Source organism: Microtus oregoni, unplaced genomic scaffold (genome assembly GCF_018167655.1).
Source record: "Microtus oregoni isolate MIOR12 unplaced genomic scaffold, Mior012 000047F_ref0000412, whole genome shotgun sequence".
NCBI classification, from domain to species: domain Eukaryota; kingdom Metazoa; phylum Chordata; class Mammalia; order Rodentia; family Cricetidae; genus Microtus; species Microtus oregoni.
Window position 1 is genome coordinate 1,210,051 of NW_024543221.1, and position 17,498 is coordinate 1,227,548.

Genomic DNA, 17,498 nt, shown 5'->3' on the forward strand with positions numbered 1-17,498 from the left:
TTATTTCCTTGTATTGCCTTCAAATCTTACACTGTATTTAATACTCTTAGAAAAGTCTGTGTGTCCTCTAGGGGGCACCAAAAGATCTAATTGTCGGCATTGCTCTGCCGATTCCAGAGGCCATTGATCTGTTTTTATGCTCTAACAGGTGTGTGGAGAAATGCGTTTTCAGTTGAATAAAACGAAAATGGAGAAGGATGAGGCAGAAAAGGAGCACAGAGAATACAAAGCAAAATCTCAAAGGGATCTTGAAATTAAAGATGAGGTAAGGAATGACACAAGCAGAGCTATTGTATCAGTGACATGTTCTCTGGAGTTGGTGTGGCTTTATCCCTTAGCTATTTGTTTCTCTTGTATTGTTTCTAACTAATGTAAGTACCCAGTTTATACTATTAAAAGAATTTCATTTATAGTTGCCTGACGTGAAGTGGTGAGAATACAACTGCTTGCATATGAAATTCCAATTTGACAGTTCATAAATATACATTTGGATATGTATCTATTACTTAGAAAAGTTTAAAAAATGTTCTAATGCACAGTTTGAACCTAAAATATACGTACATAAAGTTCTTCAAAGATGCCAACTTGCATCCAATTTTAAATGAAAAACTTTAAAATTTGTAAGATGAGATGAGTTGATATGTAAATATGTCAATCAAATTGATTGCTGGCAGAATGGAAGCAGTTTTCACTGAGATAGCCATGAATACGTTTGCTCAGGAAGCCTACATGCAGTGGAATTAGAAATGTTACGAAAATGCTACTTGCTTCAATTTCAGTTTGAACAGATGTTTTATGTTAGAACTCTGTTGAGAGTGTGTCGATACTCCAATTTTAATTGACTCCAGGGAAGGCTTTTAAAGAGAAAGTTATGGCAGATTGACTTTTGATGTTCTATTTTTATGTTACGTTATAGGCCATTGAAGGTTTGCATTCCTTATAGCCAAGAAAAGCAGATTGTGTATTCTATTAAAATAATAAGACTGAGGTATCAGTATCAATAATTTAGAGATATCCTTACAATTTAGAAGTTGCTCCAGATAATTTTGCAACATATTTCTAATGAAGGCTTTCTATCATATTTTCAACATATTTTCCCTTTCAGCCCATCAGCTGTTGATGACAAATGACATAAAGGCAATTGGGGAAAGGATTAAATAAGAAAGTGCTAATGAAGTTTGGTGCAAAAAAAAAATTCAAATCATGGCTGAAACCCTTAGTGCTAAAATGAAGCCCAGACAACCAGAATAAAAGTAGTTTTGATTTCACTATATGAAGACTTTGGAGATCTCAGTACTAGCATGTTCAGGCTTCATTTCATCCAGTTGGGGGCGTGCCTGATAGAGGAATGGAAGTTCTTCCCACCAAGGAATGAAAGCCTGGAACTACTAAATCAACGGGGCGCTTTCCTCTTTTTGATGCCCACAGGTTTTTAGAGCTATGTTGGCACACCCTGTAACAGTATCAAATATCTTCTGAGTTATTATATAGCACTCTAGAAGTATAATGTTTTCAACTAATAGAACACAGAAGCAAAGAGATTGGGAATGATTTAAAATTACATTGTCCTGTTTTAGTGATAAAAAACGAATACGGTACACTAACAAAGAGAGCTCATTTGGAAATGATAGTTTAGTTTAAAAGCATCTCCAGTGTCTGTCTTTTTAGTTCACTGTCTCTTCCTAAAGGCTGAAGTTGCAGGGAATGGTTTTCCTTTGCCACTCTTTCCGGATGTCTGAAATATTAAGTTTCCCAGTGTCCTTAGTGATGCAGTGTAGACAGAGATGTACCTCCGGTGGGGCAGGACAGTGGTCAGGAGTCAGCCTGTGGAGGGTCAGGGGACTTTGCCTTCTTCCGTGTTCCCGGGACAGACTGCAAGGAGACCGTGTAGGTACTCTTTGTAACTGTTTTGCACTGAACAGACAGTTTCAGAAAGTCGTAGCTTCTCATTCCCTGGATGATTTGGAGCAGCAAGGAAGCAATTGTTCTTTGGTCTTTCAGCCATGACCTGACCTTCTGTCTGTAAGACCGGAGAGCTATTTAGCTTGGCCACCATCTGCACCCAGCAGAGAAATTTACATTTAGCTTTGAAAAGCTGGCCATGGCGAGCATTTATCTGAAATACCTACAATGATATAAAGCATATTCAATTTTAAAGCCTTACATATCATACAGTCATCAGAACCAGAGGCCTGTCTCTTGGTTTGCAAACAGGTGTTCCCCATAATATAGTCATTTTATTCATATTTTAGCTAATCTGGCCACTTGATGGGTTTTGAAAGTAGGTGGGAAACTGAGATCGGAATGTGGTGAGAACAAGAGCCTCTTTGATGTACACAAAACAGGGCAAATGCTTGACCACCAAAATGATTTTCCTCGTGACCTGAGCCTTGACTCTGGCATAATTAGAAAGAAAGGTTAGAGGAGGGACAATGGCTGTCTCTTCCGCCCACTTTCTTCTTTTCTTTTTATATTGTGTCAGGACCCACGGGTGAATTTTCCTTCCCATCAGCTCCTTTGTATCGCTCCAGCTTAGAGAACGTTGTCGGTCTCAGGGGTGCGTCTGTAGAAGAAACACAAAAGGCATTTGGTGTGGAGATTGGGAACTTTGTGTCTTGATTTTTTTTTCTTTTTTTGTTTGTGTTTTGGTAAATATCAGGTACACACACGTACATATACACACCCATCATGGGAATTTAAAGGCACATGAGACGGAATATTATAAATAACTTATGTGCTTCTAGTACTTACATTCATTCCTGTGTCACTTCTGCTCCAGCCGGCCCAGAATTCTTCTCTTAGCTTCACCTTCACTGTCAGGCTTTTTCCATCTTTTACAAATTCCTCTTTCTCCTTGTCTTCCTCTACCTCTTCTCCTTTTGCAGAAAATTTTAAAACAGATATCAAACATTATATTTATTATTTTATCTACAAGTACTTTATATTCATGAAGGAAATTTTCATATTATATTATTACACTGAGCAATATTAACAATAATTAGTAGCAAGTGACACCCAGACAATGTTCACATTTCTTTATCTCAAAAATGTTTCACAGTTGGCTTATTCCAAAATGCAAGGCAGGTGTTCTTTGTCTATTCAAATGCTAAGGTATATCCTCATTTAAAGGAGGTGAAAGGAACTCTGAGGGAAAAAAAAATCAACTTTCTTTATTGTCTATTTCCTATGGAAGGCTGTGCGTGTGCTCTGTACTTTTGAAACATGTCTTTGCACTCTACAGAGCTACATCTTAATCCCCTGCCACACTATGGGAGCACGTGGCTACCATGTGGCATTGCTTTTCACTGCATTCAAGAAGGGGGGTCAGAGACTCTAAAATGCAGACTACATTTCCGAGTCTTGTGTTTAACCTGGCATTGCTGGGTTAGCTGACTGGAAATGAGGGTACATCTTGGGAATTGTCAACTTTCAATTACATAGTGGAGTCTCAAAGATGCGCCTTTTTAGCCTCTAGCCTTCGTCAGGCCAGTGCAAGTCACGGTAAAGAGAAGCATGATGTTAAAGGTGCTGCAATAGGAAGACTTTCTTTTCTTTATTTATTCTTTAGTCTCTTGCACTCCTCCTCTTCTTCCTCTTCTACTCCCTGCTCCCCATCATGGTATTTCCAATTTGTTATTTAATTTGGAACTATATGTAGCACAAGGATTAACGTACTGGATGTAGATCTTTATAGGTGCTCTATAACTGAGGGTACATATGTGATCCTTCAGCTTCTAAGTTTTCTTTGTTTTTAGGTGTGTGTGTGTGTGTGTGTGTGTGTGTGTGTGTGTGTTTCTTCAGTGTATACACATTCATGTGAACTCTAGAGTATAACCTCAGCTGTCAGCCTTGGGAATGCCATCACCTCCTTTGAGACAGGGTCTTTCTTTGGTCTGATGTTCACCAGTTTTGCTAATTGGCTCTCCAGCAAGCTCTGGGGATCATCCTGTCTCTGTTCCACTAGTAGGGGGATTACAGATGCCCCGCTCCAATGTCTTCCTCTCGGTCCCATATAGAACTCCAGTTGAAAGAGGTGAGCCACACCTCAGAATGGAGGAAAAACTATTGCCCACTCACCCCAGCTTGTCTCCAGGCCATTGTTGCTGAGGCTGGCATAGAGGTGGGGAGATGACCCAAAGAAAGCAGAGTAGTTGTGGAAGCTGTTTATTCAATGATCTAAGCGTTGGAACTACAGATGATAGCTTAAGAGAATGTTCTGAGAAGTGGACCATCTTTTCAGACTGTGGGGATGTGAAGCCCTCAACAAAACATTTGGTTTTATGACTTACTCTTGTGTTGAAGAGTTGGTGAAGCAATTGTATATGGACTACCCAAGGTTGGTGGGCATGTGCTGGAACTACAGAGCCATTCTTCGAGAGGAGGCTATAAAGCCTGGAGCGCATTTAACAAGAAATTTTTGTTGGTATTGAAGATATAGAAGAATGGAATCTGAGAGAATACATTGAAAAGTATGGGAGATTGAAGCCATCCAAGTTCTAGAAGTCAAGCAGAGTGGGGAACAAAGAGATTTGCTTTTATAATTTTTGATAATCATGACAAAGTTGGTGAAATTGTTCAGAAATGCCAACTGTCAATGTGTGTAATTGTGAAGTGAAAAAGACCATTTCATCTTTTCAAAAAAATGCAGTCCACTGATCAGAGTGGTCAGGGAGGTGGATCTGACAACTATGGAGGAAATGAGACATGGTAGAGGTAATTTTGGTTTTGGTAGAACCTTTGGTAGAAGAAGAGGCTATGGTGGCAGAGGTAGTTATGGAGGTTGATACAGTGCATTTAGAGGTGATGGTGACAGCTATGGTAGTGGTCCTAGTTGTAGTAATAGAGACTATGGTGATGGTAGACCAGGATATGGAAACCAAAGTGGTGGATACAGTAGTGGAGGAGGAGGATATGGTGGCTATTATGATGGACGAGGAAAATCTGGTAGAGGTAGCTATGGTGGTGGGAAGTATAATTAAGTTGGGCAACAGCAATCAAAATATGGATCCATGAAGGAGGGCAGTTTTGGTGGAGGACACTCAGGCAGTCCCTGTGGTGATGATCACTGTGAGCCTGGTAGCAGAAACATCAGCAATCAGCAGAAAAGGGTTCCAGTTCTTAGAGAAAGAACGGTAAGTGTAGCTGGAGGCCACTCGTTCATTTCCTGGCCGCCCAAGCCCAGAATAATCACACAGAAACTATATTATTATAACACTATTTGGCCTATTAGCTAACACTTCTTATTGGCTAGCTCTTATATCTTAAATTAACCCATTACTATTAATCTGTATATCACGACGTGGTTGTGGCCTACTGGTAAGGTTCTGTTCGGCATCCGGCGTCTGTCTCCTGAAGCGGCTACATGGCTTCTCTCTGACTCTGCTTGCTCTCTCTGTACATCTCTGTTTGGATTTTCCACCTGGCTTTACTCTGTTAAGCCATTGGCCAAAAGTGGCTTCTTTATTAACCATATTAACATATTAATAGCATACAGAGGGTAATCTCACATCAGGTAAGTTGTCAGGGAAGCAGAAGATTATCCTGAGACTGTTATCACAAATGCTTTGGAGGAATGTAAAAATCAGCCACAGAAGCAACAGTGGTCCTTAGTCAGAAATGTCACCCCAGCTCAAACAGGAAACCCTTCTTCTTCAGGACTGTTATAGCAAGGTTTATAAGACCTGCAGCTGTTTATTTATGCAGGCAGTGTTGATTAGATGTGTACCCCGAGGTCTTTATCTGTTGTAGCTTTGTCTTTTTCTTTTCTTTCTATTTTTTCTTGTTACATCAAGTATATTGCCTTGCAAATTGCTAGAGTGGTACCAGAAATAAAAAAATCAAGTTTTAAACTTCAAAACAAATGATAACCCTGGCTGGCATTTTTCTGGGTTCCGGATATCAAATTCAAGTCCTCACCGTGCATGGCAAGTACTTTCCTCATTGACCATCTCCCCCAAGTGCTTTCCTCACTGACCATCTCCCCCAAGCACCTCTGTTTTCTTCTTCCAGGCACTGTGCCCCATCAGGTAGTGTGGGAGCCAGTCTCCTGTATTCTAAAGGGGATGGGTAGGTGTCCCAAAGAGATTATAGCCTCCACCCTGAGGATCTGTACTTGTTCCTGATCCAGGACCAAAGGCTTTCCACTGAAGTGCAGAGCCTTGGCTACATGCTGAAAACTTGTCTCACAAAATCAAAAGTACAAAAGAAGGGCCTGGTATTTGCAACTTACGGCCTCATAATCGATGTTCCACAATCTTTAGTGACTTCTATTTGAGGATTCGTAGTTTGCCCACAGTCTGATGGACCAATGGAACATCAGTTCATCTTTGTGGTCTTTCTGTTGTCACTGCAACCCTGGAACAGTTCAGAGAGGTGTCTCCTCCCATTTCTGTCTTGTGCCAGCCTAACTACTGCTGGGATTCCCACCAGGGTGGAACCAGGTCCTGTAAGTGGGGGAAGCTTGTGGTCTAAAGTGGTCTTTGGCCCTAGCAGGAGCCTAGATGTGAATGCTGGCTGCTGGGGAAATCTGTCTGTCTGTTTGGTGAAGCTTTGCAAAGAGACCAAGGGAACATGGCAGCTCCTAAAAGTCACGCCTAGTTAAGACCCGAGAAATACCAACATTAGAGGAAAATTGAAGAACTATACCTTCTTGTGTAAGAAAGCCCGAAACCCTGCATTAGGATTTTGCGAGTTAGGACTGATTCTTTCTGAGGATCTGATCTTGATGTTTAACGTGGAAATTCAGGACCACAGCAGTTCGATTACAGCGACTGGCAGCGCAGCTTTCCTGAGAATAAGGAGATTGGAATAGACTGTTACAGCGGGCCATGGACTGAGCTTCCTGGAGTCATTTCCTTTTTTAGAGTAACAGTGTAGTGTACCCGGAGACCTAGATTATCAGCCTCTGGAGTCCACTGTCTGATTTTGGGAACATCCTAGCAATAGACCATCCTATCTGTTGGGAGTGGGTAGCAGCAGTGTTAGTCTTTTCTACTTGTAAGTTTAGCACCTACAGATTAGAGTAAATCTCATGCAGCTCTGATCTCTCTGAAGCTATATGCTCTCCTCAGCAGCCTGACTTGATGGGTGAAGTCTGAGAGCTAGACTTCAGAGACTCAGCTACCACCTGCCATCGCACTTCTCCCTCCACACAGTGCCTGGGACGGGGCCACATGGGCATGGCTCTGGCGCATGCAGTCACGCGGTCCTGGTGATGACAGCGCTGCTTGCCTGTCTTCTTCACGCTCTTTCAGTGCCATAGTCTTCTTATGCATTGCCATCCGTTCTCCTATGTCATACGGCAGCTTCTGGGGGCATGGCTTACCCAGACCAGCTTACTAGACACTAGGGGGAAATTACTGCAGGCCCAGCTCCTGCCCTTGGGGAGTTTATATTCTAGCCGAGGAGGCAGAGTACACATTTGAACATGCCGTAAGAATACTTGCAAAGCAGCATATCGACAAGTGCAAATTAATGTAGTGTGAACTTCACGCTGGCTGCAGCCCACGAGGGAGAATCTGGTTCCACGTGTGCGATGTAATAAAGCTTCCCTAAGTATGCCCTCAAGCGTTGTTCAGCATACTTAGAGAAATTTGTGCTCCTATCACAGCCTAACTGAGATTTCTGAGAAAATTCTTCAGCCTAGCGTCTGTCTAATAAAGCACCATCTTTTGTTCTTATTCTGGGTGATGCTCCAGTGGAAAACAGAATTCACTGGATTATGCAGAGAATTTAACATATCTCTACTAATAAAGGTTCCGATTTATTGAGCTTATTTTTCCAAAGCACTATGCCAAATAAGCTTTCGTTTAAGTCAGCATTGAACTGTTGGTAAAATCACAGAATTAGCCATAAATAAGTGAGACTGTGCTTCTGCTTTGTCTTCACAGAGAAACAACTCCAAGTCGGTGTGGGGGAGGGGGGAGGGGGAAGGAGGAGGGGGTCGAGGCCCTGTGGTCTGCAGCGCTCACCTGCGGGCTAATGCTTTCCCAGTTGTTTCGGGTGACAGGATATGTATGCCTCAGACTAAAACATAGAAACATACATAGACATTCCTAGGATTGGGTTTTACCTGTAATTTAACTTTCCAGAAAAGGTGATCATTCTGTTTACCACAGTTATTTTTAAAGAATTAAATGACAAATAGGAACAGTATTGGTATCAATTGAAAGTATTGCTCTCAGGCTATCTAAGAGGTCAAAGCATAAACAGAAAACAAAACATGATTATTGAGAAGTAATTCACATTGTGAAGTGTTTGTTAATGAACCTTTTCTTTTGGATGGGAATTTAAGACTGTGAACTGAGTTCTGTATACTTATTTTCAGTCTTGACTCACCAGGCTAGCCTGCTGGGCTTTCGCAGTGTCTACTCACCTGGCACGCCTGCAAGTCTGGTTGCTATCAGGTGGCAGCAGTTAGTTGAATGTGTCCCTGCAGGCCAGCAAGCTGACAGTCATTAGACATAGGACAGCTACCCCATGCCTTAATGGTTCGGAAATATTAGCACCAATATCCAGCATGAGTGTTACTGATTAATACCTGTGTATACAATTAAGACAGTATTTACTATGCAAACACAGGCACATTGACAGAATCCATGGCTCTATCATACAATAGAGCAAATTGGTCTTTTTGTTTGTTTGTTTTACCTTTTGCTTCATATTCATATCCAGCTATGACATTGTGTTGTAAACACAGCCTAGGTATGATCTTGTTTTCCCTTTTTTCAGTTAACATTATCTTAAGCATTTTTGTTGCTTCTTATTCTTTTACACTATTCTCCTTAATATGGCCATTTAGATTCATTTTTAAAGGAAGATGGTAGGTTAGATCTTGAAGAAAACAAAACCTTGACAGATTAAGAACCCCATTGCCTTAGACTTCACTTGCTGCCCTAATCTAACAGCCATATGTTTTGTGCATTGTGTTGGCCTGTAATGAATTTCTGTCAAAAGGGAGAGGGTAAGGTAGCTATGCAAATATATTTCTTATGTCAGTAACAGCAAACGACAAATGGACCTGGGGACTTGGAAGAGGGGGTGATGGTATCCTTGCAAGGTGGCCAGGATGTTGCCTAGCACAGATGGAAGACAAAGGCATTTGGCTAGAAGGACCAACATGGCAACTTGAGCAAAGGAGTTATAAAGGAGACACAGTCAAAGTAAATCTGTCTCCTGACTCCTAGCATTGTTCAACATATCCCAGTGCAGTCTTACAGCCGTCTGCCTGTGGAGCTGGGCTTCCTCACCGTGCTGATCTCATGTTACCTCTCTGCCTACACTGAGCACCCTGTATCAAGTGCCGGTAGAGTATTATACTGTGGAAGTATTCGTGTCATTTTGAATTTCTTTTGTATGCTCTCCTGCCACACCACATTTTAAAATGGTATTGGGAAGGAACCCAGGCTTTCATGCTCTGCCTGTGAACTGTGTCAACTAGCCTCAGCCCTTCTTAGAGGCTGCTTCTCACTGCGTCATTTGGGTTGTTCTTGAGCTCCTAGACTTAAGTCATCCTCCTACCTTGGCCTCCAGAGTAGTGCAGACTACAAGCAGGCATCTTTTACCATGTCTACCAGAAAATTTAAGATCTCCAACATTCCAGTTAGTTTCCTAGGAGAATTAATGTTTGGGTTGTCTTGATACATGGAGAATTACCAGTGACTTACAATGAAGGATGAGGCACAGATTATACAGGCGTTAGCCGTCTATCATGAATCTAAAGGCAATATTTTTTTCTGGTGCTGGCTGTTGAAGCCTCATGTAGTTACCATACCACTGAGCCACATGGTTGCCTCAAAACTTCTGCTTTGGCAAAGGGCAGACATCTCAGTGATGCAGGAATTTTTCTTCCATGTGAATTGTGAAGCCTGGATAAGTAAACCAAAATTTTCTCTCTAGTTCTAAATTTCTATATTTACAGAACATATTCTCTCAAATATCAGTTCACATTTTCAGTTATTCACTCTCATAAAAGTGACCTGTTGAGATTATAAGGATGAAATTTTATTCTCAGCAACTCTAGATCAGATTCTTTCTGTTGTGATTAATAGGGAAACAATTGTCTAGCATTTCAAACAGTTGAATTTAATTACAAAGCAGCTATCATTTAATTCTCCATAAGGATTAAACCCCAACATTAATTCAGGCTACTACTAAACACCAGTGGACTGTAAAGGTAGAACTTGGGGATCTGGCAGCTTCCACAGAACAGGTAATTCAACCTCCTCGGCCAGAGTCTCCCACGGGTGTGCACTCATGATAAAGGGGATCTGTCTGCGGACTCCTGTTGAGAAGCACAGTTGGTACAGCTGGTGATCATCTTTAGAATGTATCCACAGGATGAAGTATGACTGCTCCAGAAACAGGTGACCTAGCATGTTAAGTATGTTTTTAATGATGAAAATGAAAACAAAATATTTTTTTCAGGTCCTCAGAATATTTTCCTAATCTTCATAGGTTTTTCCCCCCAATTTAGGGCTATCAGAGGTATGTACTGATTTAAGCCATTGGTGGTTTATCGGACAAGAGCCAGAAATGTCACATCCTAAAGGGATACTCCACTATGTCCGTCAGCTCTCCTTGACCGTAAGCAGCATCTGGAACAATCACCTTATAAAGACCAAGAGTTTTGCTTGCCTTATAATTTTTGAGATGTCATCTACCAGTTGGCCCTCTTCTTGTATAGATTTGTAGCAAGGCCATGCATGTGGTGTAGGAGTGTGTGGCAGAGCAGAACAGTCCACCTTGTGTCGGGAAGGGGAAGACACTGAGGTCTCACGGCCCCTGCAGGGTCGTGTCCCATGGCCTGAAGATCTCCCACTGGGTCCCCACCTCTTTAAAGTCCAACCACATTCAGGTAATGCTATGGTGGGGACCGTGTCTGCAACATGTAGTACTTTGGCATCATGACAGTGGCACACTAATGACTAGAGCCAGCATCTTTTTACAGCTACAATTGAAAGTCTATGTGTGGTTATGTCTTCCAGTGTGTCTCAGTAATCTGTAACCAAGAAGTGAGACTTAATGATATTTTTTTTCCTTGGGCAAACTTTGAAGTTTAAATGTTACGTGCTGAAGTTAACATCCCTTAGACTTACCTCAGCAGCCAAGAGAGTAAACAGCATAGTGGAAAAGAGAAGAAAGTGGGAGAGAAGAGATGGGAAAGATTTGAGCAGAAAGCCTTTTAACAGTGTTACATGGAGAACTGTGCTTTGGCTATTGTTTACTCTCCCTCACATCCTGAGACTTAGAAGGGATAATTAGACCAAATCCATCAGTATAACACATTAATCTTTTCAGAGGAAATCCACAGTAATGGTTTATTGCTTTGTTTGCTTGTTTTGGATTTGGATTTTTGATACAGGGTTTCTCTGTGTAGCCTTGATTGTCCTGGACTCTGTGTGGATCAGGTTGCCCTTGAACTCAGAGATCCACCTGTCTCTGCTTCCCAAGTGCTGGGATTAAAGGTGTGCTCCACCACTGCCTGGCTAGTAATAGTCATTTTAAACTGTGATTAGTACAGTTTTCTTTCCTCTATGATTGCTGCTTACTAATATTAATTTGTTATCACTTGGAACTTTTCAGAGGATGACTTTTAAGATACCTGGCAATAAATGGATGGAGTGGGCTTGAGATACAGTTCAGTGGTAGAGTCTTCACCTAACATGCAAGAGACCCCTAGGTTCCATCCCTAAGACTGAAAATAAGCAACTTTTATCATTAGTGTTTCTTATTTCATAGACCACATATAAACAATTGAACAAAAATCTCAAATAATAAAGAAAAATGACTAGAAGGATTCCCAAAGTCTGAAACAGTAATAACTTAACCCAGCCCACATTTAATAGATGACAGGGCTACAAATGGTCTGTGAGAAATTCTTATTTCTATGTATGTGTTGATGTAGTAGTTATTAAGGAGTATATGTCATAAGTAAGCCAAAGGAGCTCCATGAAAAGCGGCATGTCTTCACTGCTATTCCAACTCTTTTTGTTCTGTTTTCCCTTATTTGTTTTGAGACAGAGCCCTGCTGTGTAGCCCAGGCTGACCTAGAACATGCTATGATTCTTCTTAAGAGCTGGGATTACAGGTATATGCTGCATTCCTGGCCATATCTTATATTAGGAATATGTAAAGAATACTTAAAATAATGCTATAGGTCAGGCTTCTTCAAACCTGGAGGAAAGATTTGCATAGAATTTCTTTAGAGAAAATGACCAAATGGTAAAAGTTTTATGAAAGACAATCACCATTAACTGTCAGGAGAATGCAAATCAAGCTAACATGAGGTACCACATCATGTCTAATAAAGATAGTTCTAATTTAAAAGATAGTAGTGGATTGGTGGGGGTTGCTCAGTGGTCAGAAACACTTGCCATGTGAGCCTGAGGATCTGAGCCCATGCCTGGAACCCATGGTGGAAGGAAAGAACAGACTCCCGAAAGTTGTCCCCTGGCCTTCATGTGTGTACACTGGTACATGTGCATCTACATGCCAATGTATCCATCATACATGTACATGCAATTGAAGAAGGAGTCTTAAAAGAAATCTCACACTAGCTCAGAATTGAGAATAATAGAGGATTATTTATTTAGGGTAGACTCACAGATCACAGTCCTCTGCTGGCACGGGGAACAGCAACCGAATCCCGCAGCCGGAAAGAAGGCTGGACACGCGCTTTACACGGGTGTAAATAGTATAAGAGACCACACCCAAGTGGGCTGGTATCTTAAAGGCTATTGACTGAAGGAGCAGAATTTGCTCCCACAAGGAAACAATAATTAAATGAGACAGTAGTAGCAAGCAGAAATCAGAACCGTCATATTTGGAGGTTTGTAAAGTGGTTCAGCTGCTTTGGAAACCATTGTGGCAGTTGTTTGAAATGTTCAACATAGAATTCTCATATGATGCCTAGTATATGCCCAAGAGAAGTGAAAGATGCCTATACACAAACTTGCACCTGAATGTTTATGGTCATGTCCTAGTACCCGAATATGGTGACAGCTAAGCATCTATTGACAAATGGATACATAAAATATGTATAACTGTCTACCTGTGGCATTAAGAAATGAAATACTGAGTTAGTCATGGTAGTATACCAGCATTCCAGATGCAGAGGCAGGCAGATCTCTGATTTCAGAGCCAACCAGGTCTAGATAGCAAGTAATACTGGCTAGCCAGGGCCACATAGTAAGATCCAGTCTCAAAACAATGACATTTGCATCACGGCTTAACCTTAAAGATATTATGCCAAATGAATAATAACAGTCATGAGAAATAGCAGTTGTATAATCTCATTTCTATGCAGCATCCAGATGGTCAAACATATATAGACAGAAATCGTAGTGATTGCTCGGGACGAAAGGCAAAGCAAGTGACTGATAATGTGTGTTGGGTTTCTTTGGACAAGATGACATGTTCGAATTGTAGGGATGGGTGCCTAACTGCATACACTAAGAGAAATTTGTTTATATACTTTAAGTGGGCAGATTCTAAATGCTGTATTAAGTTATTTTGGAAAACCGTTTACCATAAAAGTCATACGTTAGCCTAGTGTAGAAGGAAAATGAGTGGGTAGTGAAGGCCAGCTCACAAGTTACTAGACAAAGGTTCATTTAACCACTGTCTAGATGGCTAAAGGAGGTGCAACCGCGGGGCAGAAGACCAACCCGGAGCAGAGAGCCTTTTGTGAGAACTGGCTGTGACTTACTTCAAGTTAGGTTCTTGTTACTCTTCTTTTTTCGGTAGCACTCAGCCATAGTTATCTGTTGGTAAAGGCATGCATGGGTGGCAGCATAAATGAGCTAAAGAATGACCTTTGTATAGCCACCCACAGTTCTTGCTTTGTCACATAAAAGATTAAAGGAATTTCCCATGATTCTGTTTGCTTAAAACGCTGACCATTTTGATGCACCCATTCTCACGTGTGTATAAAGGAAGCACATGGTGGCTCTTCTGCGTGGATTCATTTTGTTTGAGACAAGGTCTTTCTGTACTTAGGGCCTCAGCGGGCAGTCGTCAGCTCTGGACAGACATCTGCCATGCATGCTCCTCCTCTTTCCCTCTCTCCTTTGTTTCATCAGCTTCTTCTCTCGCTTTGGTATTCCCTCAGAAGTCTATTCTCTCACAGTACCTTGTTTCCTTCCTTCTTGTACCATAAATTTTGCTGTCATTTATTTTAAAGAGCTCTGTCTCTCCCACTGGAATGTTCATGAGGGCGGAGGCCCTAGCAGATCACCATAACCACTATATTCCTGTGCCCCAGGCCTAGCATACAGACTCTGGGAGAGGGTTAGATGAAGGATAGGCGCCAAGTATTCACACCCCCAGAACAGTCTGCCTGATATGAAATTCTTATTTTAGTAAGTGCTACCTGGTGAGGCTCTTTTAATCTCTGTAAAATGATAATTCATACAACTCCTGCTCTCCAGAGTTGTGTAAAATTAGAGGCAGTCCCTGTTGACCAACACAGATAAATGCATGCAAACAATTGCTCAAGAAATATCAAGAATTTATTTTGTTTACTAAGGGTAGCTTTTTGTTCATACTGCCTGCCTTCATCTCTCTCCTGTGTTCCATTTTTCATTCTTTTCTAGTCATGGTGGTAAGAGACTGTGATGTCAATTGACCAGCATATGAACTGGGTTAGCATCTGTTAGCCCAGCTTTCAGGGCCACTTATCATTTGGATTGTGTGTTCACCACACTTTTTATTGTGAGATCTTGTTGCAGAAAATTACCGTTAAGATCCTGACTGGCACAAATCTGCTGCCCTAGAATTGGGCAGTAAGTTGTATTTGTCTCTCTCCCAGGACTTGCTCATTTTTGTTTGGGCCTTGTTCTGTCAGCCTCTGAGATACAGTTTTTGACATCGTAACAAACTAGACCTCTCCCAGGTTGATATCACTGGAAATTTTTATCAGCATTCCAGTGGTGTCCTCAAAGGTTTGGACAGTATGGCATGTACAAAAGCAGGGCAGAGTCCTGTGACCAGTGGCCGAGGCCTCTAACATCTTCATCTGCCTGTTTCGTCCATATGATTTTAACTGAGGTTTAAAAACAAAACCGCGTGTATTTTTGCATTTAAGAACCAGACCACTTGCTTTCAACATACTTAAGTCAAGAAATTCTCATTTTTTCTCAGTTTGCCTTTTTAAAAATGTTTTGTGGGGTTAAAGAAATAGATTTCACTGTGGTTTTTTTCCTATATTATACTTTAACATTGTTTACCAACCCCACTGCCCTTCTCCATCCTCCCCTCTTCATTTTGCTGCTCTTCCTCGCTCCCAAATAGTTTCTTTCCCTTTTGCTTTTATGATCTATATGTTCTAGTAGCCTCCCTTGTCTCCTTATTCCTTTTTAAAAGGTCTCTTCATATCCTCTCATAGTCTGTCTTTTTTCTTGTGTTTCTTTCCATCCATCTTTCTACCTATTATCTAAGCTATCTTCTATATGTATGCATGCATGCATGTGTGAGCATGTGCGCACACTCGCATATGCACACACACACACACACACACACACACAGACCTACTTTTTATATATGGGAGGAAAGAAGGCAATTTTTTTCCTTTGATTCTGGATTATTGTCATTTGATGATCTTCAGCTTCTTTGATTTTCTTGAAAATGTCATAATTTCATTTTTCTTTGCAAGTAAATAAAAGTCCATTATATGTGTGTTTCTCATACATTTGTCTGTTGGTAGACATCTATTGACTACTGTGAATAGATCTGTGAATGTACAGATATCTTTGTGTGATACCAGCATGAATCGTTTGATGACTTAGGTATACCCAGGAATGATGATAGCTGGATCACTTGAGGAATGTCTGAATTGCTTCCATAATGGCTATGTGAGTTTACAGCCACTAGCAGATATGTGTTCTCTTTGCTTTATCCTCACCAGCACCTGTTTCCATTCGTTTTCATGATGAGAGCCATTCTAACTGTGATGGACTAGAAATCCAAAGCAGATTTATTTTCATTTGATGGCTAAATATGTTGAACACGTTTTCAGATGGCTATTGGTTATCTATACTTCTGTCTTTTTACTTCATTGGCCCATTTATTGATTAGGTAATTTGAGGGATTGTTTTATCTTTAGGGTTCTTTATAAATTCTAGATATCAATCCCCTGCCAGGCATATAGTTGGCAAGGGTTTTTCTCCCATTCTGGAGTCTGCCTCTTCACTCAGCTGATGCTTTCCTTTGCTGTTTAGGAATTTCAATTTTATACAATACCCTTGTAAATTCTTGGTATTTTTTTCTGTGCTATTAGAGTCCTTTTGAGAATGTCTCTCCCTGTTTCTTAAAATCTATCACCTGTGTTTTTTTCTAGCAATTTCAGAGTTTCACACCTTACATCGTGCCCTTTTGTCTATTTTGAACTCTTTATACTGTGTGAGATATATGGATCTAATTTCATTAATTTACACATTGCTATCCAATTTTCCCAGCACCATTTGTTAACGAAATCCCAACACAGACTTGAGAACAGAAATCACATGATTGTCTCAATCGATGTAAGAAATGTTTTTTAATAGAGTTCAATATGTGTTCATTGTTAACGTCCTGAGGAAACTGGTGTAGAAAAAATACTTCAACATAATAAAGACTATGCATAACAAATATATAAGCCTACATTATTCTAAGTGAAGAAAAACTGAGAGCATTTCTTCTACAATGATGAATACGACAAGAATGCCCACTCTGTCCACTCCTCAATGTAATATTCAAAGTCTTAGCTCGAGAAATAGAAGAGACAAGCAAAGGGGATAAAACCAGGAAAGAAAGAAGTAAAAACATCCTTATTTGTAGATAACATGATCTTATCTAGAGTCTATCAGAAAATTTTAGACATGCTAAATACTTTAAGCATAGTAGCAGAATGTAAAACCAATATTCAAAAATCAGTAGCATTTTTATGCCAATAAGTAACTTGCCAAGAAAGAAACCAGTAGAAAAAAATTCTCATTCTTATTCACAGTGTGAATACACTTAGATATATATACATACATATATGTGTATTTTTATGTGTAATATATATACTATATATGTATGTATGTATATATGTATGTGAATAAGAATAAATAAATGAAAGATATCTACAATAAAAATATTTTATAAAGCTTAAGCAGTTGAAGAAAACACTAGAGAATGGAAAAAGCTCTCATACTCAAGTATTGGCAGGGGCTGCCTCAGCAGTTAAGCGAATCTATTGCTCTTCCAGAGAACCTGAGTTCAGTTCCTAACACCCACACATTGAGAGGCTCACAACCACCTGTAACTCCAGCTCCAGAAGATCTCATGCCTCTGGTCTGTATGTGCTCCCAAATATGTATAACATACACTCACATAGGCACACATACACATTAAATTAATTTTAGAAAGATTGGCAAAATTAATATTTTGAAGATGACTGTATTACCTAAACTGAATTGCAGATTCAACTAAATTCTCATTAGAATTCCACATTTTTAGAGACGTATTAATAAAAAGAA

At 40.4% G+C, this 17,498-nt stretch overlaps 1 protein-coding gene across 4 annotated transcripts in view; it reads left to right on the plus strand.

The window, feature by feature from the left end:
- Sdccag8 (SHH signaling and ciliogenesis regulator SDCCAG8) overlaps positions 1-17,498 on the plus strand; it is a 191,779-nt gene that overhangs the window by 54,772 nt on the left and 119,509 nt on the right. For all 4 annotated transcript variants that reach the window (XM_041635410.1, XM_041635412.1, XM_041635411.1 and 1 more), the window contains one exon: positions 149-265. In XM_041635410.1, the coding sequence (XP_041491344.1) occupies positions 149-265 (117 nt within the window). The remainder of the gene's footprint in view (positions 1-148; positions 266-17,498) is intronic.